A 26,440-nucleotide genomic window follows, 5' to 3' on the forward strand; every position below is an offset into this window, starting at 1 on the left:
AAATAATGGTTTTGCCATGGCCTGGCAATTCACCGGACCTTAACCCCATCGAGAATTGTTTGGCATGCCTCAAATCGGCAGATATACCATGCATGACCAAAATCTTAAGAGGAAGATAACACAGTGCGTAGCCAGTATGCCTCTTAACAACAAGGGCAGGAGCCACGAAATATTAGTTTAAAATAAATATTTTTAATGCAAAAATGTCCAGAAGCTTTTATTAAAAACAAATATCTAAACTTTTTTAAATGCTTTAAAACCGTTTGCTTTTTATTCGCTCTCAAAGCCATGAATATGTCATTTTTATCATCGGTCATAATTCAATGGCCAGGTACTGTATGCACGGCACCGTAGTATGGGCAACTGTGACCTAATTCTACATTAAAGGCTTAGTGCGAAAGAACGCCGAAAGAAGTTTCCTATGATATTTCTAAAACCGAAATCTTTTGGAAAGTTATCTACAAATCCTTCAAAACCCTATAGTTAAGCGTAATAAAATCGATTCTAAAAACATTGTAAAGCCTCTGTGTAATCTCGCATCGAAAAAAGCATCAACACGATAATCAGCTTCCATAACTAAGCCAAAAGTTAAGGTATGTGAAAAGGCTAATTCGGAATATTTATTTTTGATGTCAATTAAAATTTAATGGCACTTTGCAGTTGCCTTCAAGACTTTAACTGCTTCAAAGACTTCAAGCTGAGCCTGCTTTTCTTTCAATGCCGGCACAATAAAGGAACTTCTTATACCTACATAAAAGGAAAGGAACTCGAATGCGAGCTTAAGTCAACATCAATTGCGCACAGCGCGAGCTAAGTAAGTATTTGTACTCGGTGTTTGTTTTTTTATGTCTTCATATATTCCCCTTTTGCTCCCACACTTATCTTTACGTAGAATTTCAGGCGCGGAAACGCGCTTAATGGATTCAGCGTCTACATCATAGCGCATGCACCTCCACTACCGCCTCTTGTCCTACTCTACTCTACCCTCTTCCCGGTCCTGCACACCTTTCCTCCTAACTCTTTTGCGCTTCAATGTTCGCACAAACTGGATTTTTGATGCACTGTTTGTTCCCCTTTCGTCAATTCATTATTCTTATTTTTTTCGTTTTTGCACTGCCAACGACATTCCTTGGCATCTTTTTGCTCCACACGCAGAGCATCTTGAAAGCAGCAACGAAAAAAAATATAAGGGAATTGTGAACAATGAAAAATTGCTTCACATTTCGTTGCATCGAAAGCGGAGTAGAAAAGGAGGCTTATCCTTGCTTATCCTTCGTGCGCTCTATGGATGTTGTTGTTGCTGTAGTGAAATAAGCACACACAAATACAAGCGCGCACTCCTCCCCCGCTGGCTGCCGCACCTGTGCACCAATTTGCTGACTACATTACCATTGCCGAGGATTATATTCCTTGAGGGTTGCGCAGCAGCAGGTATTGAGTTAAGTGGAGCAGCAGCAGCCTTTTTCATACTCTACTTTTGGTGTTGTTGTTGCTGCGACTGCTGTTTTTTTTAGATTATTTTTCACATAGTGCTTTTTTCTGCTTTGCATTGCAATGTGTTCGGACGAACCAGTAATCATTTGTTGTTGTTAATTGTGGTGCCAGAAGTTGCGGTGGCTTTTGAGTTGTTTGTACTTTATGGTTCCGCGTCTCAGCAGCATTTCGCTTTTTTGTTTCAGGTACCTATATATTAACGCGTGTATGTTTGTGTGCGCTTAGCAGTAAAAGGAATTCAAGTAAAAAGGTGGGCATGAATGAGTGTCTCCGATTAGGAGCGTGGGAGTGACGTTGGTTGCACATAAGTCGTTGCCAATTCAAAACTCAATTCAGAGTTCGTTTGACAGCGGTAATTGAGATTAAGCTTTGCGTAGTCAAGCAGAGTTATTGGCACAGACAAACTAGCTAACGGGTGACAACAAACACGGATCTGAATAGACAATTACATGAACGTGCATATGCACTTAGGGGCATAATCCCTGCAGGAAAACCCATTAGTTGCAATCAGGCCGGAAAATGACCCTCGGTTCATCTGAAAAACGTTAAGGCATAGTGAGTTGTTGTTGTTGTAGCAGTTTATCAAATCCTGTCAGACGGATTGAAGTCACCAGTTCTCAACGTCAATGTCATCCAGCGACAGGCTCTAGAAACATGCATTTTCCAATGGCAACACGTTCTACGTACCAGAATAACTCAGGTTTTCCCGACCAAAGACTGTCGTCCCAGTAAACCAACTCTGTTCAGTGCATGCTGGGTTTTTGTTGTTGTAGCAGCTTACTAAACCCTGTCTGTGTAGTCCCCTAACGTCTTCGTCCAACTCATCAAACGGTAGACCCAGAAAGAGAGAGGGGTGTTAGGTGAGTAGGTCTGATAGGGCATGTGAAGAGATCGTTAGTGTCGTGCGGTGTGCCTTCACATGCTGAACATATATTGGGTATGTCGGGGTCGATTCTGAATATGTGGGAGTTTAACCTGCTAATGAGCCGGGTACAAGAGAAACCTTGGAACATCTTCTATGCTACTGTCCGGCTCCCTCGAAAACTAGACTATGCTACCTGGGTGCTTACAGCTTTGAAAGGCTAGAATCTATCCCTGAACTGGAGCTCGAGCGACTACTAAAATTCGCGAACAGTACGCGCATGTTGTTGTTGTTGTAGCAGCATAATCATTCCCCATACATATATGGGGAATGCTGCTGAAGTGACAGTCCTTGGCCGGATATAAATCCGGGTCGTTCCGGTAACGTAGAACCGACTGTCGTGGGAACGAGCAGTACGCTCATCTTAAGTGATGCATATTTTCGCTAAATAGGACTCTGATCTGGTATCGCTATAGACCAAATGGTCTCTACGTGACTTCGGCCCGCCAGTATAACCTAACCTAACCTGCTACAGTATCCAGAACGCAATTGGGCCAAAGTTACGCGGGTCTCGCGAGGCAGCTGAAGCTCTTCGTCTGCAATAGGACTCCGTTAACAGCATTCGGGGGTCGAGAGTTTAGGAACCTGGTAAGGTGGTAAGGGTCTCCCATCGAATGTCGTTGAATGCTTGTCGTTATACTGTTTGGTCCAGTAGTTGTAATTGTATTTTGTCCTGGATCTCGTCAGTGTAGTTAAAGAGATGTCTCCTGACGGGGCTGAGAGGTGGCTCAGGCTCAAGCAAATGTCTATAGGGGGGCCATGGTGCATGGTGGATCAAGTATAATGGTGTGCGACTTCTATTTCTATAGGAGTGTTAGTTCGATTCACAAGAGAGTGATATGTAGCATCTTGGATCAGCACACTTACGTTAATATACCGCAAAATGTTATGTTACCATCTACTGAAGAGAACATATAATGATCTAAGACATGCCCGTAAGCTTTAATTTGTGCAATTTTTTCATATAGCGAATGCTCGACATATTTTTATATGGAAGAAAACACCTACCCCGTCAGAAAAAAAAATTTGCCAAAAATCAACGCGATTTTTAGGCCACTTCAAACTTGCGTTTTATTATACCAAAATTCAATGAGCTATAAAACTGCATACTCGAAATTTTTCTAAAGATTCTTATTAAAAAGTTTGAAGTTTTTATGAAAATGTTTTTGACTTTTTTTAAGTTCGCACAAAGTTTGAAACTTGGATTTATATGATTTTTGTAGGAAAATGAATTATATTTTCATAAAAAAAAATCAGTAAAATTAATAAGACAAATTGTCAAAACTGCTCAAGCATTCCTGTACTACAGTTATTAAATGTATTGTATTTCAGGGCTAGGTGGATTTATAGTCTCCAAGAGACAAGAGAAACGAGAAAATATATCCTCTGCAATCGCTTAGTCTCATTCAGAACTCGAATGAGGTTTATGAGTAAATCTCATTACCACAAACTGCCATTTCAAGAAATTTAAAGAGGAGATTAAATAGTATCGATATGTTAACATTTTATGTCAAATTTAATGAAAAATGGGAATTCAATGGTAATTTTCACAGGAGTAACGGAACGAGTAATTATTAAATATACAAAAATAAGTGCATAATTTTTTTTAACCCAAGAGCAAAATTAGGGTGCCGCATCAAGACAAAAAAATTGTCTTAAGCCTACCTATTAAAATATAAATAAATAAATAATTGGCGCGTAAACTTCTGTTAGGTGTTTGGCCAAGCTCCTCTTGTAGTGTGCGTCTTGATGTTGTTCCACAAATGGAGGGGCCTACAGTTTCAAGCCGACTCTGAACGGAAAATGATTTTTATGCATGTACCAAATTTCGAGATATACACGCAAAAATAATCTCTTGCTAACATTTTATGTTGTGTAAAAAATTAAGAGAAGTATTTAACATTAAAATATGTTTTCACTTTTACTAGCGAGGCCTGGCATTCTTCAACCCTTGAAAGGTTTTCTCGATATTTTGTTTTTTTTTTTTGTATAATGCAACTTTTCTAGCAAATTAAAAATTTAATTTTTTTATTTGATTTTATATATAAACAATTTTTGAGTTCTATTTGCGCAACTAAGTTGCCGCTGTTTGTCAATAGATGCCGCCAACAGTGTGTGCTAGTCAATTCTAACATAACCTGAACGTCATAAACCAAGCTTAGACATATGGTAAACAAACTGCTTCGACACATTAGTGATTTTGTTTTGGTATCAAATACTTTTGGTTTTGTGAAAATGTCTGATTTTGTGCCGAATAATCGTCATTTGCGGGAAGTTTTGATTTTCCTCTTTCATTCGAAAAAAACGGCGGCTGAAGCGCATCGAAAGCTACAAAAAGTTTATGCAGACGCTGCTTTGAGTGCAACAACGAGCCGAGATTGGTTCCGTCGCTTCAAAGACGGTGATTTCAATGTTGACGACCGAACGCGTGAAGGAAGTCCAAAAACCTTCCAAGACGCTGAATTTTCAGGCATTGTCAAATGCAATCTTCTTGCTTGCTTCAGTATTAGAAGTTACCCGACAACCCATTTCCAAGTGATTACATGCTTTGGGAATGATTCAGAAACAGGGGATTTGGGTTCCTTATGAGTTGAAACCAAGGGATGTTGAACGTCGTTTTTTCGCCTGTGCACAACTGCTCCAGCGGCAAAAAAGGAAGGGGTTTCTTCATTGCATCGTGACGCGTGATGAAAAATGGATTCATAACAGCAATCCAAAGAAAAGAAAGTCCAGGGGACTGCCCGATCATGTTTCTACGTCGTCGCCTTGGCCGAATATTCACGCTGCGAAGGTTATGCTGTGTATTTGGTGGGACCAAGTTGGTTTTTTTTATTATTTTTACTGTTAAAACCAAGCGAAACCATCACTGGGGATTGGTATCGACTTCAATTCATGCGATTGAGCCGAGCACTGCGCGAGAAGCGGCCGCAATACGCGGAGAGGCATAAAAGAGTGATTCTACAGCATGACAACGCCCGGCCTCACGTTGCCAAGCCCGTTAAAGCCTACCTGGAAACACTGAAATGGGAAATCCTAGCCTACCCGCCATATTTTCCAGATATTGCGCCGTCCGATTATCACTTGTTCCATGTTCGATGGCACATGGTCTAGCTGATCAGCAGTTCCATTCATATGAAGACATCAAAAATCGTTTGCTCCGTCAATAGTTTCAAAAGATCAACAGTTTTACCGCTACGGTATACGAGATCTACCAGAAAGATGGGAAAAAGTAGTAGCCAGCGATTGGCAATACTTTCAATGATTTACTTGTAACCATTTTTTTCGGAGTAAAGTTGTATTTTCATCAAAAAAACAGCGAGAACTTAGTTGCGCACCTAAAATTAATTTTTTTTTTAGTTTTACTTACTTTGAAGCAAAAAACTAAAAAAAATTTGAATCAATTAAATTTTCAATTTTAGAAATAAATGTTTGATTTTTTCAAACTTGGAATTTAAAATTTAATTCAAAATATTGCATTTCAGGTTTTATAGTAAGAGTAACATTTTTGGGGTTTAGGTTCCCGATTTCCGAACTCATTATCACTTTTTGATTTAGAACGTTGGAATTATATTGATTGTAGGTATTGTATGTTTCCTCATTATTTATTTCGCAGATTTACAGGTACATCCCTGTCGATTTGTTCACATTTTTATGAAGGATTATTTTAGGAAACCTTGTTAAGCGTGCAGCGTTCATTAGCGACATTCAAATTAAAAATTTTTCTACCGAAGCGCATTTGTGTATGTGTGTGTGTATGTGCAAAATGACCTGTGCATAAAGCTCACGCACAGTCTTCCACTCACCCTCGTATTTGTACGTGTATGTGTATATGGCTGCATCGCACCTACAGCCGTGACCACCCCTCAGCTTGTTAACATCAATTTTTGAAGGCCAATACACGCTGCGCTGTTGGCCCTGAATTTCTTTCTTCATGCGCCTAAAATCTCACAGCGTTAACATTGAAACATTCTCTCATTGCAAGGAGAAATAAAAATCAATAAAAGCGCTGAGCGATAAACAGGACAAGGTAAACACTAAGAGCATAAGTAAAAACAGCAAAGCAAAAACAGCAGCGGGAAAAAATCGAAAATAACGATAAATGGCACTCTGTTGTGCGCCTAAAAGCAGATTAAAATGTGACACATTTTACTGATAGAATTTAGAAATCTATCTGAGCTGGGCATTATTTCACTTTGGGCTTACAAAGTAATTATATACCTATGCACATAAATTTACTTATCGATTAGTTGTTGCCTACTCACCTTATCTGATGGAATTGTCCTGCTCAATTTCTGCGTAATCAGTGCACCGCCGCTGCTGCTGACCACAGCTGGTGTAGTAACGATGGCAGCATTCACTGTGGAGCCAGCGGCGCCCATGACACCGACTGCTGATACCGAACCGGTGCTGGAGCAGCAAGATGACGAAGAGCCGGACGAACACACCGATACGTCGGTGTGATGGCGCTTCATGCTGCCTGGCGTATTAGTCGAGATGGCGGTGACGGCCACAGCGGTCACGGTGCCGTCAGGAGTCGTGAATGACGTTGACGGCCTTGCAACGCCGCGTTGCGAATATGAAGAGTATTGTTGCTGTTGTTGTTGTTGTTGTTGTTGTTGTTGTTGCGGCTGCTGCTGCTGCTGCTGCTGTGGCTGGGGATACTGATGATGATGATGATGATTTTGTTGTGGTTGTTGGTACGGATGTGAATATTGATGTGAATTATGTACAGCAGCCGAAGTGGAGGCCGAGGCCGACACTGAAGGTGATGAGGATGTCGACGATGACGGGGTCAGTAAGGAGTGAGTCGATTGATTGGGATTGTTGCCACTACCACTGCAGCTGCCGTCGTTGCTACTATTTGGGTTGTAGTTGTTGCTATTACCAATACCGTTACTATTACCGTTATTGATGTTAACTCCAGTTATGCTTGATTTCATCGAGGCAACACCAGTGACGCCGCCCGTAAAGGAATTATTCGATGAGGACGAAGATGAATGGGTGCGATGACGGCTAAATTGAGTGAAATTGTTGGCCGAATTTGTGTGATGATAGCCAGAGCCAGCGCCAGCGCCAGCGCCAGAACTGACAACAATAGCTGTGGTCGTGTGCTGATGCGGATGGTGTTGAGGATGATGTTGATGCTGTACTGATTGATGGGGTGGCAATGGAATGCTTGGAGATGTGGGCGTTTCAATGGACGAAGTTGTCGACATTATCGCTGCTGAAGACGTCTCAAATGAGTTTTCTTATTTCACTGCGAGTGCGTTTTCTTTGCCTTTTTTTTTTGTTCTTAATTATTTTTTTTTTTTTATAATTTTACGCGATAGCTATAAATATTTGCTGTAATTACCAAGTGCTTAGATAAACACAAAATTCAAAAGGAAAGCAAATAAAAATAATTTAAAATTTTTAATTATTCTGATTTTAGGTGATTAAAATAATAGAAAAACTATAACCCAAAGTGCTAATACTTTAAGTAAAATAAACAGAAAAGCTGTTTCTTGAGTTCTCGCTAATGTTCGAGTACATTTTTTCATTGCCCTTGAAATAGTACATCAAGTCTGACCGAAAGAAAAATCATTTGAACTAACACCTCAAAACATTTTCGTAAACCAAAAATTACTTTTTTTTTAAGTAATAAAGGGTACGGGGAATATTGTGTAATAGGTAATGGCCCTGAGCGGCAGCCAGCGCGCCAATGACGTCTGCGTCGTCGCTGATGCTGTGGTGGGTCACAGCTTCAGATGTAAATAAATAAAAGCATTTAGCAGATTTACATACAAATTGCGAATATACATTTGGTAAACGCAGCGTGTTTTGGTTGTGGGCGGGTAACCAATTTTTCCCCCCTTTTTTTCTTTTTTTCCTTTTTTTTTGTTACATAAAAATAAAGAAATATTCAACACATTAATAATTAAAATGACGCACGTAGAGATACTAAATAAACGGAACAAACGTTGCAAAGTGAAATTCTAATTTGTTTCTTGTTTTTTTCGGACTTCTTCATTTGTTTTCCAATAAGAAACGCAAAACGCACATTCACACATGCAGCAGCAGCAGTAGCACAAATACTCTTTTCAACTGCTTTTGCGCGCTCTCTCTCTCTCTCACTGTTTTCCTATATTTTTTATTTTGACTTGTATTTTTTGGCTCGTTGCTCTAACCAATTTCACTGCACAATTTCTGTTTATATAGTTTTTTTTTAGGCAGCAACCAAAACGATACACTAAACAATTTTATTTAATTTCTTTTTTTTCATAGGTTTTTCACACACTTCACAAGATTTTATTGTATTGGCCTTCTATTTGCTTTTGACATTTAATATACAGTTTCTTGCTGCTACTGCCAAACATTTCTGATCTTCCTCAGTTTAGGATTCATACACACAATTTTTCTTTTTTCGACCAGCTTAGATTTCTTTTACTGGTGCTTTATGCTTTTCTATTTTGCTCACCTTTAGCTTTGCTTTTTGCCTTCGTGCAGGCAATTTTTCATTTGGTGTAGAGAATTAAAAGTTGCTGGCAAAGTGTGGCAGCTATCCGTTGTAATTGTAGCAACAACATAAACAACACAATAAGCAATTTGATTCATACCTTTTTCACTGTTTCACTCGTTTCATATTTTATGGATGTTTTTCTTTGAATTTTCACAAACTATCTATCATCCAATTTATATTTTGCATCAGCCTTTTTTGCTTCAAAACCAATTTCACGGATTTCCTTTCTCTACAATTTTCTCCAATTCGAATCGATTTACACAAATTTCCCGAGCTCTCGCAAAATAGTCGCACAGTCAGTCGACCAGCAAAGACTGCAGCACTGTGCAGCACACAACAACAAAATGTTGTTCTTTTTACGTTAACAGACACAACCCAAAGGCTCAGCGCAAGGTTTGTAATTTATTGGAAAAAGCGCAATTCTTCGATTTTTTTAAGCATTTTACAATTCTTTTTTATATAATGTTTGATTTTCGACCCGTTACTGTTCTATTGAACACTTTCTTTTTTCACTATACAAATATTTATGCGAAAAAGCTCGACCCGACGTTACTGTTTCATCGCCGTCTTTAACTTTACAATGCGAAATAAACACTCATCGCAACAACAAAACAATCTATGCTCAGCACTGTTCGTACTGTTCAGTATGCTGGGCAATTTACAGGCAACCAATGTAACCAGCAGAGTAAAATATGAATTGATCGGTTGCAACAAAAGTACGGAATGTTTCGATTGTTCAGCTGAGGCAAAATGGGCACCCACTTATCGGCGCAGAAATAATCAATTATTAATGTTGAGTGCGATTTTAACATGTTTATGCTCATTTGAGTCTACTAAGATTTCTAGAATAAAACAACAGTCTAAAATAATGCATAACATATAATAAAGGTTGAAAAAGTAAGAAAGTTTGAGCATTCGTGCACTTTGACAGGTTGTAATAAAAGTATAGTTCGGTGCAGGCTCGATTGCTTATCAGAAATCGATACGCATTTATCGGCACAACGAAATTATCAGCAATTCATGACGCACAAATTATTTCCAATTAATAAATGGCTTTATTAATTTCAGAGTATATGCATACAATATGTTCATAATTCAAAGAAAATACTCTTCTATAGTGTTTCAGATACATAAAAATATTTTATTAAAAAATTTAACGCTTTCTACTGTTGCCAGAATACTTAACAAAGTGTTTCGTTTCAGTTATTCAGTTATCTACTGTTGCACGGCACAGCTCATCCAATAGTAGCGGCACCAAGTGGAAATATTTACTTATTAAAAATCATGGACATATATTACTAGAGACAACAACGTAGTAAAAAATGAAATCAAGGTGTCAAATATAACGGATCACATAGATAAATAAAGACATAAGATCTAAACGCATTTAAAATGACATATTGGCAGAAGTTGAAATTTAATTAAAAGAAAATAATTGCCATCTTCATACAAATCATCCCTGCGAGGGCGCCCTCGATGGGGGGCCACTACAGCTTACATTTATCGTCCGTGACCAAGATTGCTACTGCTTTACGCGGCGTCTATTGTGCGATAGTATAAACCTCGTTGCGCACATCTGTTGTGACATCTACTGTTAAATAGTGCAAACTTAATAAAATATTACAGAAGTAACGTAAAAGCCTTTACGTTATGTTATATTTTCTGCTCGAACTAACGCAAATTCAAAACTCGTAATGACCAAACGTTTCCTTGCGGCCAAAGTCAAAGCAAAAAGTCTAAGGATAGTCGTTTCAGCTAAATAATCTCAATACGCTCTTCGCAAGAACGTCGGTTGTCACTCATTTACGTTCTCTGCTTTTACTCCAATCACAAACATATGGTAACACCGTGTGTACGTCGGTCTAGGGAAGGAAACGAACAGGCAAATAGCGATCGCTGCGAAAAAGTTTAATTGTAAATAAAATTTGTAGTGGTAATTTGTATAAAAACTACATAAAAAGTTGAATAATAACAAAACGATCAAGTAGGTAATGAATGCAGTGCAATTGAGTGTTGGATATGTGTGTTAAAATGAAAATAAAAATGTGATTAATGGTGGACAATTTAACAAACGCAAAAGGACTAAAGAGGTGGAAAAAGGAGGAAAAAAGAACAAAATGATTATAAAGGGGAATGGGGGATGTAAGGGTTGAAAGAATATGTCAAGTAAAAGAAGCCGAAAAAAGCGACCGCGGTGAAACTGAATGAAGACGAGAATGTAAATGAGTCAAACGGCGTGCAAAACGAAAGAAGAAAGCAAAAAATTGAAGACGCGAAAAGTAAAAACGTAATATGAAAACTGCAGACGGGTTGCAAATGCAGTTTGTCGGATTTAGTAGTAAAAGAGTAAAAGTGTAGAGTGTTGATACTGTCACATTAACGTAAAATACCAAAGTTTCGCCAATATTCTCAAATGGGTTTGAAGCCATCAGCCTACAGGGCTACACATTAAGCATTTCGGTATTTTTTGTATATACGCACATATTATTTCGATTTTAAGTTTGTTATAATGGAATTACTTAGATGATTTAAACCAAAAAATCGGAGGAAGTGAAATTAAAAATTTTAAAATAGTTCTATGCCTAGGAATAGCTTTTAGTTAACAAACGCATTTCAGTAGGAATAAAAATAGTCCTCTTCCAGTAAAAATACGGTTTCTAGGAACTTATTTTGTTGCATAACCGGGCATACTTTGAAAACAAAAAATTTTAAAGTATATTTGCTAGGTTTGTGCGATTAATTGCTTACTAAAAATTTTAGTTTATTATTTTCGATAAATCGTGTAATATATTACTAGGTGTACTTGATTCCAAGGTTCGAAAATGGCTTAAGTAAAAGAAGTATTAAATTTTGAAGACTTAATGTTGGCTGGTATGAGTAAAACGTAGAAACTCTTAAATTAGTACCTAACTAATAGAACTTTTAACGTATAACGTATTCTCAAAAATCTATTTACCGGACTAAGCTGATCAGCTCTTTTGCGAAAATACTACAGTTCTATAATGGTATGAATAAAACCAGTATCTACTACAATTATTATAATAATATGATATAATAATACATGCCAGGACCCACTAATAAACTGAGACACTTGTACATCCTCATTTCAAACTTTTCTAACTTGATAAATTTTATTCTGTAAAACATTAATATTTTATATAGATTATTTAACATTTTTCCAGTAAACTACAAAATAAGTAAGTTTGACAACTCAACTCAACTTGTGGTAGCGGCACAAAAATTCCCCATACATCTACAGGAAATGACAATTCTTGGGAATAAACTTCTCACGTGGGAACGATTCAAGATCTCCTCAATTGGTGCTTTTCCTTTCAATATGAACATTCAAGTGTCCAAAGAGGCGGCACTTTTTTAACGTTGTTTAATAACCAGTTATTTATAATCAGCGCCATATGCTTAGGGTAGTTGCCATGCATAAAGATATACATTGGTGGTAACTTTTCGACTTTTATTAACTCACATTTAGTCGGATTAGGCATTGTATCTTCCGTCCTCCAGAACAAAGCTATATCAAATGAGTAGAATTTCGCTTCATTGCGACGATAAAAATAACTACTCCAGAACCTTATTCTTTAGCATACTTGAACATTTTATTCACGTGTTAGAAAAAATCGTTTATAGTTTGTGGACTACATCCATAACTGCGACTCTTTTATTGATTGGGCTATATTAACTGCGAATTTTTTGATTTCTCATGTTAACGTAAAATCATTCACGTGGTCACATCTGAATCGAATTTGAAAGCTCATTCTATACCACTTTTTCTTTGGAAATAATTGTACAGTAGATAACTGAATAATAATTTTTCAGTGTGTTGAATACTTGTTACTTAGGCTTTTTAGATTTAAAAAAAGTGCGTGTAGCGTAGTACACATAACAGAAGTGAAACTTTCAACGCAGACAAAGAAAGAGGGAGAGACCCGAGAGAAAATGAGAGCGAGAGAGAAAGAATATATCTAAATAAATTCAGGACGTTTGCAGAGAATACAAATAGACAAAATTAAAAAAAAAACAGAGAAGGGTTGACCGGTGTAGGTAAACGCCGGATACAAACCGTGGCAACAACGCGCACTACTCCGAGCGTTTATCACCCGCACGAACGCAGCGATTCCAGGACCGCAGCAACGTCACAAATTACCGCAAGGCAATACGACGGCATGGATAGCACTTTGTAGTACGCACAAGCACTAGCCAGGAAACGGAAATAAGCGCCAAACAGTAGGCACCAAGGAAATATAACGCCAAAAAGTAGGCACCAAAAATATATTTCCTACAAGTTTGCAAGAAAAAACAAGCGCAAAAAAGTAGGTCGTGTTATTTCTCACTAGAAATTAGCAACCACAAGGAAAAAAATAGCCTAAAGTGTATCTAAGATATATATAATTTATAGCTGTCTCTCTCTATTTTTCCTCTACGTTATATCTTTTTTTCTCTCGCGGAACGAAAATGCCCAAAACGTTGCATGACCTTGAAATTTTACTCCCCATTATCGCTCGTCCATCGACGCTTAAGAAGTTTCACTTCCAAAAAATGGACGAACACTTTTCTCTTAGAAATGATTTGTTTGCTTATTCATCTGCACGCACTTAATTTGACAATATAAAAAATAAACCAAAATTTTTGTTATAGAAAAGGTAACAGTATTAGCCTACTTAAATGTAACAAAATTAAGGTATTCTACTTTTTGTTTGACTTTGAAAAACCAAGCTATTGTGAATTTTACTGACACGAACAGAGTTACCAAAAACGCCAAAAGAAAATTTTGCATACTAAATAACAAAAATGAAATCTATTCAACGCAGTTGCGCTTTTTTCTTTAAATCAGTGTAGTTTAGTCAGAATATCTTTATATAGCTTCGTATTTCAAAAATATGAGTACCCCGTTTTTTCTCAGGTTGCTATAAAATGTAGCAAGCAAAATGATCAAGTGCAAGTAGTTCTTTCAACTGTTGCATGGCATAAAATATGGCTGCGTTTATGCAAATAAATGAAAGTCAGAAATATTATAAGGTTAGAAGATAATCTCCTTGTCGTAACAGATTGCTCATTTTTCTGCAACAAAATAGCCTGCGTAGCCTCAGCAAAAACATAATCCCTTAATTTTAGAGTTGGCGTTATAGAGTCCTCTAAATTAAATTAAGTAAGAATGAAATATGGAAATTACAATTTCACTAGATACTGTTTATCATTTTTGCTTAAGTAGTACCTACTCATATTCGGAAATGTGTTTTTTTGAAGTGAAAACTTCTTTAGAATCGTTGGGAGTGATTTGAGGAAAAGTGAAACGAAAAAAGCGACCTACTTGGCTACGAAGCGTTATATTATATGTTGATATAAAAGTAGCGACGAACTAAATAAAAATAACTTTTATTTTTTCTTGTGATTCGAACCGAGGATTTTGGATCGGAAGCTCACATTGCTAGTCGCTCGGCTACCGCGCCATGCTGTCGTTGTTGGCCTAAAAGTTCTTTAGTTACGAAGCGTTATATTATATGTTGATATAAATAATTTTTGTGAGCGTGTAATTCTCAAAAGGGTTTATTAGGTTTATTATTTAAAATGTATTGACTAGGTAGTGTGGTTATCAGCTTAACATCTGATAGATCCTCCATCGGAGGACAACAAATGTTAAACTAATTTTTGGAAATGAGCGGAGTGTTTTAGGGGCGGCTTGCTCCTTCTCTGCCACGGGCTGACCCGGTATTGCATTACCGCCGGGATTTCAGCTTTGAATAAATACAAGAAAAAATATACTAATACATTTAGCTTTGGTGGCAAGAGCCATAAATTTTTATGTGAATACATGTAGACGAAAATGGAATTTTTTTTTTTTGAAATTTACATTGTAGGACATTTCTGATTATTTATTGAAAACAGTTTTTTGGCTTTTCTATTTTTGGTTTAGATACTGAAAGTCAGTTTAAGTGAATCGGTATAAATATTTCGTACATTAATTTTTGAAGTGAAAACTTCTTTAGAATCGTTGGGAGTGATTTGGGAAAAAGTGAAACGCATTACAACATATAAACGTAGCGACGAACTAAATAACTTTTAGGCCAGCACTGACAGTATGGCGCGATAGCCGAGCGGCTAGCAATGTGAGCTTCCGATCCAAAATTCTTAGTTCGAATCACAAGAAATAAAATTTTTTTTTTTTTTTGAAATTTGCATTGTAGGACATTTCTGATTATTTATTGAAAACAGTTTTTTGGCTTTTCTATTTTTGGTTTAGATACTGAAAGTCAGTTTAAGTGAATCGGTATAAATATTTCGTACATTAATTTTTTTTTTGTGAGCGTGTAATTCTCAAAAGGTTTATTAGGTTTATTATTTAAAATGTATTGACTAGGTAGTGTGGTTATCAGCTTAACATCTGATAGATCCTCCATCGGAGGACAACAAATGTTAAACTAATTTTTGGAAATGGGCGGAGTGTTTTAGGGGCGGCTTGCTCCTTCTCTGCCACGGGTTGACCCGGTATTACATTACCGCCGGGATTTCAGCCTTGAATAAATACAAGAAAAAATGTACTAATACATTTAGCTTTGGTGGGAAAAGGCATAAATTTTTATATGAATACAAGTGGACGAAAATGGAAGAAATTTGTAAGTCTGTTTCTTCGGTCCGTTTGGGTATTTTTTTTTTTGACAACATCGAAACCAAAGCATTTGTATCATATTTTATCTATCATAAGCCACTCGTATCATTTCGCACCCTAAATACAAAAGGGTCACAACTCAAAATTTTCCAAAACTGAGTTTTTTGCATAAATTAATTCAGAGTACACATTTCTAACTGCTGCAAATATTTCGTTCACATAACTATCTTCTTTAACTGGAAAAAAACAGTTATGTCTATTTTTATGTCAAGTGTGTTGCTTTTGCACGATCAATTAAAGAGAATTATTTTTAGTTGCGTTAATGGGCTCAAGAACAGCTGATTACTTTTATTACACATAAAGAGTTTTATTTTGAGTTCTGCCTCTATAACTGTAAAAAGTGATAAATTTCGTGGTATATTATTTTGCATTGTGCCTCTTTAGTTGTGAAAAGTGAGTTCAATTAGGTTAGGGAACTTATAAAATTAAAACATTTTATCAGTTAAAAAGGCACAACTTAAGAAAATATCACTACTTAATCGAAAAAATTTCAGTTAAAGAGTCATAAATCAAAATTTTGTTTTATTTTCGCAAACATAAAATAAAATTGAGAAAAATATAGTAGAACCTTCTTCAATGTTGTATATTTTCATGATGGAACAATATTTTCTTTAAATATTACAATAATTTTTACATAAAACGTTTTTCGTCTCTCCTGAAAATCTTGGTATTTTGAGTTGTGACCCTTTTGTATTTAGGGTGCGATTTGTTGAAATTGAAAACATTGAGGATGAATAATGATAAAATGAAGAAAATAAAATATGAACTTTATAGCAATATTATAATGAACCTATAATTATCCCGCTCCTAATGCTGCTTTCGTCTTATTCTCTCTCAGTTTGTTTTACGGAAGGTTTCACTTCTATCAAGTCTAACCGTTAGACTGGTATTTTTTTTTTTTATTCATACCAAAACCGGGAGTGAAACATCAAATGATAAAAAATTTATATATATATATAAATACATACTTTTTGTGTACTAAATACTTTCTGGTAGATAGTACAATCTAACAAATGCTACATTATATTCATACCAGCCGTTGTTTAACAATAAAAATATTAGAAATTAACTATCTTGATATTAGAATTAGAAAGCTTTTTTTACTTTATTAGAAAATCACTAAAATTAGTTCTGGTATTTACTCCATATCTGCAAAATGCCACAACAAATGTAAATATAGACAGAGCTCGCACAAACCTTAAATAGAACACAAGAGAGTTGTGTAAATTATTAAATTAAATATTATGAGATTAAGTAATGACAATAAAATATAATGCAATTTTGGCAGTGTAGCCAGTCTTATTTGTTCTATTCATATAGCAGTTGAATTTATTTAATTTTTGCTTTATTTTATAGTGATTTTATTAGTATAATAAGTTGATACTATATTCAATAATTGAAAAAATAAAATGATATCCTCATCAAAGAATAAAATAAATAAATTTCTAGTTTACTTATATTGAACGGTATCTATTCTTTAAGTTATTAACTGTTTAAAACTCGATTTTTTTTTATCAATTTTAAGGAGGTTGTCTTATTTATATTTTTGATCAACATTACGTTTCCACCGCAGCTTACTTTTGGGTTTGCTTCCGCTGGCGTGTGTAACGCAGACAGCACCCTAAACACTTGACGAATCCCATACAAATATCATAACCCAAATCCAAGTGAAACCCATTTTCACTGCTTATATGTGTTGAGTTTGCACACATTCGAATATTAAATGGTGAAAATAACACCGGTTAAATGGTCCATTATCAATACAGGGCAACAATATTTTGTAGGCTGACAATATCAGAGCAATTTGATTGGTTGTCGAAACAGTTGACAATTTCCTCAAACCTAAAACCTGCCAACCCAGAGTTTGATTTTGGTGGAAACGTATAAATTCGATGAGTCACGTAATAACGTAAGTGAATCTTGCGCATACGTTTAAGTACTTACAAATGCGAATCTATGGTCTACGAATAGGAGTAAGGAAAATACGATGAAAGAGCTAAAAGGAAAGCTGCAAGCTCGTTGAGGGGGCGCAGCGCAAAATTGAACAGAACAATGCAAGGAGGACGAAAAACGCAGTGAAAATTAAAGCGCACGGAAAATTTTCATTTGTTCAGAAACTGCTCATTTAAAAGTAAGATATTTAAAGTGATAAAGTGTATTAAGTGCAAACGGATGGAAAATGACGTTGTAAATTAACGAATATTGAAGAGTTTTTTTAGATTTTATATGAAAAGTTAATTTGCTTGAAAATTTCCCACACTCGCACATAATCAAACGCACACGCGCGGAGACCGCACAAAATCTCAAACAAAAAGGAAATCGATAAACGCATGAAGCGAACCGTAGTAGAAGAAGTACAAGTGGAAGTGGGATTTAAGAAGAATCAAAAAGGAAAAGGTGAAGGTGAATTGAGTGCGCGAAAGTCGGAAAGAAAAAACGAATCGTAATAAAATGATGTGAAAATGCGGGACATGAAAAAATTTCAGCGTGGATGCTGAGAGCTGTAAGAGACTCTTGACTGATTAACAAGAAAATCAGAGACAGACCAAAGGAAGTGTATGAGTGTGTCAATGGTAACTGTGAAAGCAAATTGCAGGAATAATTACAAAATAAATAACCAGAGGGCTAACTGTAATCGGCTTTTTTTTGTTTTTTTTTTTGTTGTTTGTAATTTTAAAGCGCAGCAAATTAATAGTATAATTTGACAAAGGAATGGAAATGGCCAGCAGCGCCGCAAATGGGTCTGGCAACACAACATCTCGCAGTGTTGTTGTGGGCAATACTTTGCCTTCTCTGTTTGTCAGCGATCATAATGGCGGTAGCTCAATCGTTAGTGGTAAGGACTTGGATGGTTTAATAGCAATGAACGATAGCGCACTCTCACAACAAATCGAATTTATACTGCAAGAGGCTCCCATGGAGCAAGACGATAACGATGTTACCGATCATATGGACGATGACGGTTCGGCGACGATAGAAACAGCTAGTAGTGGCAACTCCAACCCTACTATCAAACTACAAAACCCACCGAATATAATAGTATCAAGCGCTTCCGATTTCTCAAGAGCACATGTGGGTAGCGACGTAGCCGCTACGATTGCGTCCACTCAAACAATGGCGCAACACCATCATCTACTGAATGGACGCCGCATTATAATACAAACAACGCAGGCTTCGAATATGATTAAAGAAGAGGAAGCGGATCCCGAATTGAATGATGAAAATTTGCAAGATATTGAGGAAGAAGAGCAAGCAGCCGAAGCTGAGGAAAATCAATTGCGGCTTCAACATACGGATATTAAATTGGAGCATAGCGAGAACACGGAACAGGAGTTCATTAGAACTGGCATAAATTATATAAGTACGCCTGCAATAACTACACACCATTCGCATCTGGCTGGTGGTCAAACGCAGCAAATAGTTTTGCCGGCTGGATCAATAGTTGGTACAGCAACAGGACGCACCCTAACAGTGCCAGTTTCGGAGGCACTGGCTCAGCTTCAGCGTCGTCCCGTATATATCAGTAATGCCATGGGAGGCATGGCTGGTGCCACATTTGTACGCATGCCGGCTGTGATAAGAAGCAGTCCTATGACTGTTTTGAATGTGGTACAACAGGGCGTACCAGGCAGTGGTCCTACACAGCTTATCCTACAGGCAACACCTGTTTCTACTACAGGAACGCCGATGACAGTGGTGACATCCACCACGTCTGCGGCCGTAACGATGCCCTCATTGCCACCAGCAACTGCAGGAAGCGCAGACGTAGTTGTAGCTACACCCACGCCGGCTACAATGCCGGCGTTGACATCGGTCACAACACAATCTTTATCACCATCAACTTCATCGTCATCGCCACTATCGTCTTCTGGTCATGTTGGATCTTCCACAGTGGTGGCTACTAAAACAGCTACTGCAGTGTCGACAGCTAAAAGTAATGCCACTCACTCGACGTCAAACGGTAGCGGGAACACCAATGCGACTTCCACCAACAATAATCCAGTAACCTATCAATGTGTCGAATGCGTGGAGGAGTTTGAGTCAAAGGAGCTATTCGACATTCATCGCTCAGGTCATGCCAATAATATGAAATGTGCTATATGCAATATGGTGCTGAAGTCGCTCAAGAACTACGAGAAACATTGTCTACGCTGCAAGCCGTACGAGTGTCAGATATGTGGACGTGTGGTGCGCTTCCGACCAAATTTCATCAAGCACATGCGTGTACACACGGGCCAGCAGTCCGAACGCCACAAATATAAATGCGATGTGTGCCACAAAGAATTTATGAGTTTTGAATATTTCAAAGTGCACAAAAAGATTCACAATGAGAATGTGAATCTAACATGCGAAATTTGTGGCAAGGTATTCAGCGCTTTGGCATCGCTGCGTGGCCACTCCAAACTGCATTCAGGCGTAAAATTGCACAAGTGAGTAGTTATAGAAACACTTTGTTTTGCATTTAGTGCATTTATTTCTTTTTCAATTTCAGATGTGATGTTTGTGGCAAAGGCTTTGGGCAGCGTTACAATTTGAAGATACACGCGCGCACCCACACCGGTGACTTTCCGTTCGAGTGCAAGGTGTGCAAGAAGAAGTTGCATACACAGTCCTCCTTACAGACACATATGCAAGTGCATCAGCGCGACCAGACTTCACAAGTTACAACTACAATAAAATATGATAAAAATGCGACCAACACTACAGCGTCATCATCCACGACTTCTACAATAGTCAAACTAGAGGCCCAAGCGAACGATGACGGGCCGAGTACCAGTGGAATGCAGCGCCATTTGCAGAAGCAATTGCTTGAAGATATGGAGGATGACAATTCAGGAATGAGCGATAGCATACAGGATTGTGGCAGTAGTAGTCGCATTGTATCCACTTCTTCCTTGACTTCGGCTGGTCACAGTTTGTTAACGACCACCGCCGAGGATTCCTCGAACGAATCTTCGAATGCATCGCATGAACTCAAACAACAACAATTACAGCAGCAATCACTTTTGGTCACACCCACCCGTACCATTGTGATCAAGAATTATATGCAGAACGATCAAAGTGTTGGTCTGTCACAGCCACAATCGCAGCATCAGACTCACGTCATACAGAGCAGTAACGCAAGCGCCAGCAGCACATTGCAACAACAATTGTTGCGTAAGACGCCCATAATACATTCTACAGGTGGCGCCGGTACACTCTCCTCCGCATTAGCTAGCGTGGTGCAGCAGACCGGTAAGCTACAGTTGTTGCTTAAAATAATTAAAGCCTGAAAACTCGCATCTTAGTTGGTGTTGAAAAGTCAGCTATAAAGGCAGCATTTACATTAGAAATTTGCTAGTATAATTTATGTGTCAACATTTACTAATAATTCTTCTCACACAAATTGTAGGTACATCACCCTCGCCATCGCCGTCATCCTCGTCGACATCATGTTCCTCGTCAGTGGTAGTATCCAAATCTGGCGCTCCGCTCTCGCTGGCGTCTGCCGCGATTGGCACCTCAACCATACGCAGTACACGCAACCATCAGTCTCAATTCAATTCGTCGATTTCTTCATCGAGCAGCCACCACCGTGCGTTACAGCGCAGTAATAACCACCGAAGTCACCATAATAGCCACCGACGTCGACATACGACGCATTTGGACGATGATGACGATGACGATTTGGACGGTTTTGTCGATTCGTCACATTCTCATCATCGCTCTATGCGTGTGAATGGCCAGCATTTTGATGATGATGACGACGATGAGAAATCCTCCCCGTCCTTGGCCACAACGGCCATTATCAAAGTCGAACCGAATCTGTACTCGTCGGGTTCGGGTGACAATTCAAATGAAATGCTTATCAAAGAAGAGGTGATGTTCGAGGACTCTGCAGCGCCTCATTCGCCACACTCGCCGCCAAGTTCAAAATTCCGCATGTCGAACTTTGACAGCGACTTGGTCGATCATAATGTCGATCTAAATCACTCGCTACCGCCATATGGAAATCTCTTTGACCCGCATTCCATACCCGATACCATTCCAGTGCAATTGTATCCGGACGATGATGATGATTTTCGCCTTGATCACAGTTCATTGGGACCCTTGCATCAGACCTCATCATCGACCACCGATGGTGATTTTATTAAAAAAGAATGGGTATACGGAGCTGGTTCCAGTTACACAATGAATGGAAAATTTGGTGATGATAGCGATGCTCTGTGTGATTCGGCGAATTTCATTTACGACTGAGCAGTAGCGCCGCACTTGCTGGTCTGAACAGTGGTGTGATGGTGATTATGATGATGGAAATCGAAGAATCGAAACGGAGACCGGAGACATTATCAAATACATAAATTCAAAACGAAATTTTTATATACGAGTGCCGACCATCGCAAGCAATGAAGAATGATGAAGAAGGGTTGCGTAGAACAAATGCCAATATTAGCAAGTATTTTTTGTCTGTATTGTTAAACGAAATTAAGCTAGAAACTCTTTAAAAAACTCTAAAACATTCAATGTAATGGAATATATTGTTATTTTAGTGTGTGTACTACACTAAACGAATCGGATGTGAAATTCGAAGAAGAGTCGAATGTCGAATGTCGAATAAGTGAAAACGCGCAATGTAGACAATGCAATCAATAGTTTAAAGTAAAATGAGTAGTGAGTGTAATAGATGTAATTGCTCATTAGCGCGATCCTCTTGACTGACCGATCGAAACAGCTGCAGGAAGTTGCTTCTTCCATGACACTCAGTTCGAAATCTAACCTATAATCTACATATTCCTCCCTCTCTCTCTCTATCTCTCTCTCTCTCTGTTTTTGGCTAACACAAATGATTTTAGTTATAGTAATAATAATAATACGCAATCATGCATACAAATAATATTGTACATAGCTGTTAAGTAAATAAGTAATTAATAATTCTCCAATGTAGTTTAAATGTGTATGGTTATTATTGCATCGTATTTTCATTTATTTTTCAAAATTTTTTTTTTATTATTTCACTTTGTGTGTGTTGTGAGTAATACTCAGTGTAAGTGCAAAAATTTACGGAAAACGATGATGAAGAAAAAAAACTGATGTTTTTGAAATTTTCTATTCTTGGTTGTTGCCTAATGACTGCATGTATCCCATCCAAAAAAAGCTATTTTACCAAAATTCATTTCATTTCGTAAGTAGCGAGTTTGTGTGCACCTTTAAAGAGTTCCAAGGGGTTGCAGTGCGATTTTAGATGATTTAACTGAATTTCTGTAGCGCAGCAATGAGTAGTGAGATGCGGCAATAATCCTGGGATTAAATGTAAGGTAGCCGCATAAAGGCAATAGTTTTACAGTATTCATTTCTATCAGACTGTGTACTACAATTGGGAATGGACTATTGCGCAAGCAGCACAGAGATTAATGCTGTTGCAACAACAGTTGAATTAGGACTTTGACAATTTATTTCTGGCAGGTCAAGCAAAATTGATGCTAGAAAATATTTATTTGAAATTTCCTAAAGTACTATTTCTAACAGGTCCCAGATCTGTATGTATAAATGTTCTCTAGTTTTGGTCTAGTATTGACTGCAATAAAACTCCAAAAGGTTATGAAATAAAGTTTTTATTTTGGCATTTTTTTATATTTTTCTTTTTTAATTCTTTTTTTGTTATATTATTAAAAAAAAATGTTTTTTTTTTTAATTTTTTTTTGTTTGTATTTTGCTTCTATTATTATTTTTAAATAATTCATATTTTATTATTAAAATAATTTTCTTTTTTTCATTAAAATAAATTTTTTTTTATTAAAATAATTTTTTTTCATTAAAATACATTTTTTTTAATTAAAATAAATTTTTTTTCCATTAAAATAAAGTTTTTTTTTTTCACTAAAATAAATTTTTTTTCCAATAAAATAAAGTTTTTTTTTCACTAAAATAAATTTTTTTTTCATTAAAATGCATTTTTTTTTATTAAAATAATTTTCTTTTTTTTTAAATACATTTTTTTTCATTAAAATAATGTTTTTGTTTTTCATTAAAATAATTTTTTTTTTATTAAAATATTTTTTTTTATTAAAATAATTTTCTTATTTTTTAAATAAATTGTTTTTCATTAAAATAATGTTTTTGTTTTTCATTAAAATAATTTTTTTTTTCATTAAAATAATTTTTTTTTCATTAAAGTAAATTTTTTTACTAATGCGGACGAAACTTGGTAGTTTTCTTCACTGAAAAGTTTTTTTTTTTGTTTTTATATCTGGCGGGTTTCAAGCCCAACGCACAACCCGACTCGGGAGTTTGGGACTCAGATATGAGCTGTTTCGCCTTCTAACATTAGCCTAACTCTCAAACGGATGTTCAAAAGCTATTCAGAGGATACTTGGGCAAAGCACGAAAGTTGTAAGCTGCTTAGACCGTGCGCAGAAGAATCGTTTTGGTCACTCCCCACTAGCATAGACTTCTGCACACGGAACCATCCTGCAATGAAACTATAAGTTGAGGAAAAAATGTGGGAAGTGATTAAAAAGGCCGTTACATTTTTTTATATATGAAGAAATTCTGATTACTTACTCTTACGTTTACTTCTTCCACACTTCCTTGCAAGGGGTTAATAAGAGATTGGATAGTGGTGGGCTCTATTTTTCTGCAACTCTACTTGCATTATCCGCTTAAGTTTCGTTACATTCTTAAACAGACAGAAAACCTTTGTTGATAATAGAACCCAAAGGGTTTTGAATGGGGCGCGATTATATATTTATATGTGATTCTTTAACTCCTATTTGGGCGTCATAAGGCGTCAACCACTCCTTTTCGCCAACGCACACAGTTTTGTGCTAGGGATCTTAGTTCGTTCCGCGGGTACCGTAGATGAATGGGTTGGTGTGTTACCACCATTCGGGAGTGCGAATCTCCGTACATGAATGTCAAATAATAGAAGAAGTTTTTTCTAATAGCGGTCGCGCCTCGGCAGGCAATGGCAAATCTCTGAGTATGTTTCAGCCATGAAAAAGTTCCTCATAAAAACCATTTGCCGTTCGGAGTCGGAGAAAGACCTCGGCCAAAGACCTAACAGAAGTATAGCCGCTAATTATTTTTTGTTTTTTTTTTTTATCTTAGTTCGTTCCACGTGAATCCAAGAGACTTAATTTCAGCTTCTGTGGATCGTCGCCAAGTGGTACTTGGTCTGCCATTTCCAGTTTGTTTGGGGCGCGAGCATCTACCGAAATTAGCGCAATTTCTGATTATTTTTGGAGCGTTAATATTTATCGGGCTTTTAAACGATAGGTAATGGCGTATAGGGACACTTCAATGAATGACAAAAAAAAAGTTGCGTTCCTTACTTAATTTTCGAGTGAATTTCTGCCATGAAAAAGCTTCTCATAAAAAAATATCTGCCGTCGGTTTAAAACTGTAGGTCTATTTGGAGAACAACATCAAGACGCACGGCATAAAAAAAGAGGAGGAGGAGCTCGGCCAAATACTCATGACATATAAGGACACTTTAATGAATAACAAAAAAAAATTGCATTGTTTAATTCATTTTCGAGTGAAATTTCATCAAATTAACTGTGAAAGCGACATTTGGTGTCCTGTGTTTTACGTTGATTGTTTCATATCCACTGTTTTCTGAAATGAATTGCGAGTTAATTCAGATGTTCTGAGAAACGAATTCACATGAAAATGAATGATTAGTTGTCACTTCATTTTGATTTAATTTCCTTTTTTTATTAATTAAAATTTAATATTTTTTTAAATGTTTTTTTATTTCTTTTTAAATTTTTTTTATTTTTTTTTTAATTTTTTTTTTTGTTTTTAACTTTTTTATTTTTTGTTTTTCTATTTTTTTTTTTAATATATTTAAAAAAAAATTTTTTTAATTCTTTAATTTTTTTTTTAATTTTGTGATTTATTTTTTTAGTTTTTTTATTGTATTTTTTTTAGATTTTTTCGTGAATTTTTTTTTTATAAAAATTAAAAAAATTTTTTTTTATAAAAATTTTAAAAAATTTTTGTTTTTTGTTTTTTCTCTCAGTTTTTTGGTACATAATACAAAGTTATTCCCCCACAACAATTAGCCCGCGTGATTTTAACTTTTGCAGCCGTACGACGCGTTCCAATACGAGAATAACTATTTTTTCCCTCAGCTTCTGCCATAAATCTCAGTGTGGGGTCATTAGTTGCGTAGGAGAGGCTTGTTTTATTAATGCGAAGCAAGAATGTTACTAGACAGTGAAAAAATCACTTTTTTTGACTTGTTAGTTGGACATGAAGCTATTACACTTTTTTTGCTAGAATAATGGCACTAATTGAGATAATCCAAAAAAGTGCTTACGTTCATGCACATCTAAAGAATTCAATTGCTGGTGTAAAATCTTATTTTTAAAAATATTTTTTGGAAAAAAAATTGTTGTTGCAGCAGCATAAACATCCCCCATACATATACGGGGCATGCTGCTGAAGTGACAGTCCTTGGCCGGATATAAATCCGATTCGTTCCGGTTACGTAGGACCGACTGTCGTGGGAACGCCATTTAAAATAATCGGGACGTTTAATACGCAATGCACAATTTTTTAGTTTTTTCGAAAATTTTTTTCTAAAAATTGACTGCTTACGAAGATCATTTTTAGGGCGCGTTTAAAAGTGAACCATTAAATTGTTTTGCAGAAAATCAAAAAAAATTTTCTCGCATTTAGGTTAGTTTTCAGTTTCACTTTCACTAGAACTCCATTTCGATCTGCCCTTTTAGAGACTCCTATAAACATACAATATATTCTAATTTAATTTTTTATTGTTGCTTTTTCAATTTAAATTAATGTGTATACCCAGCGTTTGTGCACGTTGTTTAATGCATAAATTTTCAGTAGTCGTAAAAAA

At 36.7% G+C, this 26,440-nt stretch overlaps 2 protein-coding genes and 2 pseudogenes across 8 annotated transcripts; 3 read left to right on the plus strand and 1 right to left on the minus strand.

Annotated features, from left to right (window-relative positions):
* Positions 1–6,648: 6,648 nt before the first annotated feature.
* Positions 6,649–9,136, minus strand: LOC129238073 (myb-like protein AA). The gene is made up of 2 exons (XM_054873112.1): positions 8,457–9,136; positions 6,649–7,759 (listed from the first exon to the last, which is right to left on the minus strand). Exon 2 carries the CDS (start codon positions 7,630–7,632, stop codon positions 6,649–6,651), a length of 984 nt encoding a protein of 327 aa, XP_054729087.1. The 5' UTR covers positions 7,633–7,759; positions 8,457–9,136.
* A 1,650-nt stretch (positions 9,137–10,786) lies between these two features.
* LOC129238297 (uncharacterized) lies at positions 10,787–23,015 on the plus strand. 7 transcript variants are annotated; one of them, XM_054873338.1, is made up of 5 exons: positions 10,787–10,903; positions 17,532–18,167; positions 18,274–20,024; positions 20,087–20,829; positions 20,987–23,015. In XM_054873338.1, the coding sequence occupies exons 3-5, from the start codon at positions 18,307–18,309 to the stop codon at positions 21,829–21,831; spliced, it is 3,306 nt and encodes a 1,101-aa protein (XP_054729313.1). In that variant the 5' UTR covers positions 10,787–10,903; positions 17,532–18,167; positions 18,274–18,306; the 3' UTR covers positions 21,832–23,015. The 7 variants fall into 7 exon arrangements, with proteins under 7 accessions (XP_054729313.1, XP_054729310.1, XP_054729312.1 ...); XM_054873335.1 differs by having other exon boundaries at positions 17,532–20,024; XM_054873337.1 differs by lacking the exon at positions 17,532–18,167.
* Positions 14,486–14,672, plus strand: LOC129239922 (U2 spliceosomal RNA; annotated as a pseudogene).
* On the plus strand, positions 15,263–15,449 carry LOC129239885 (U2 spliceosomal RNA; annotated as a pseudogene).
* Positions 23,016–26,440: the final 3,425 nt, after the last annotated feature.

This window comes from Anastrepha obliqua, chromosome 2 (assembly GCF_027943255.1).
Source record: "Anastrepha obliqua isolate idAnaObli1 chromosome 2, idAnaObli1_1.0, whole genome shotgun sequence".
Lineage (NCBI taxonomy): Eukaryota > Metazoa > Arthropoda > Insecta > Diptera > Tephritidae > Anastrepha > Anastrepha obliqua.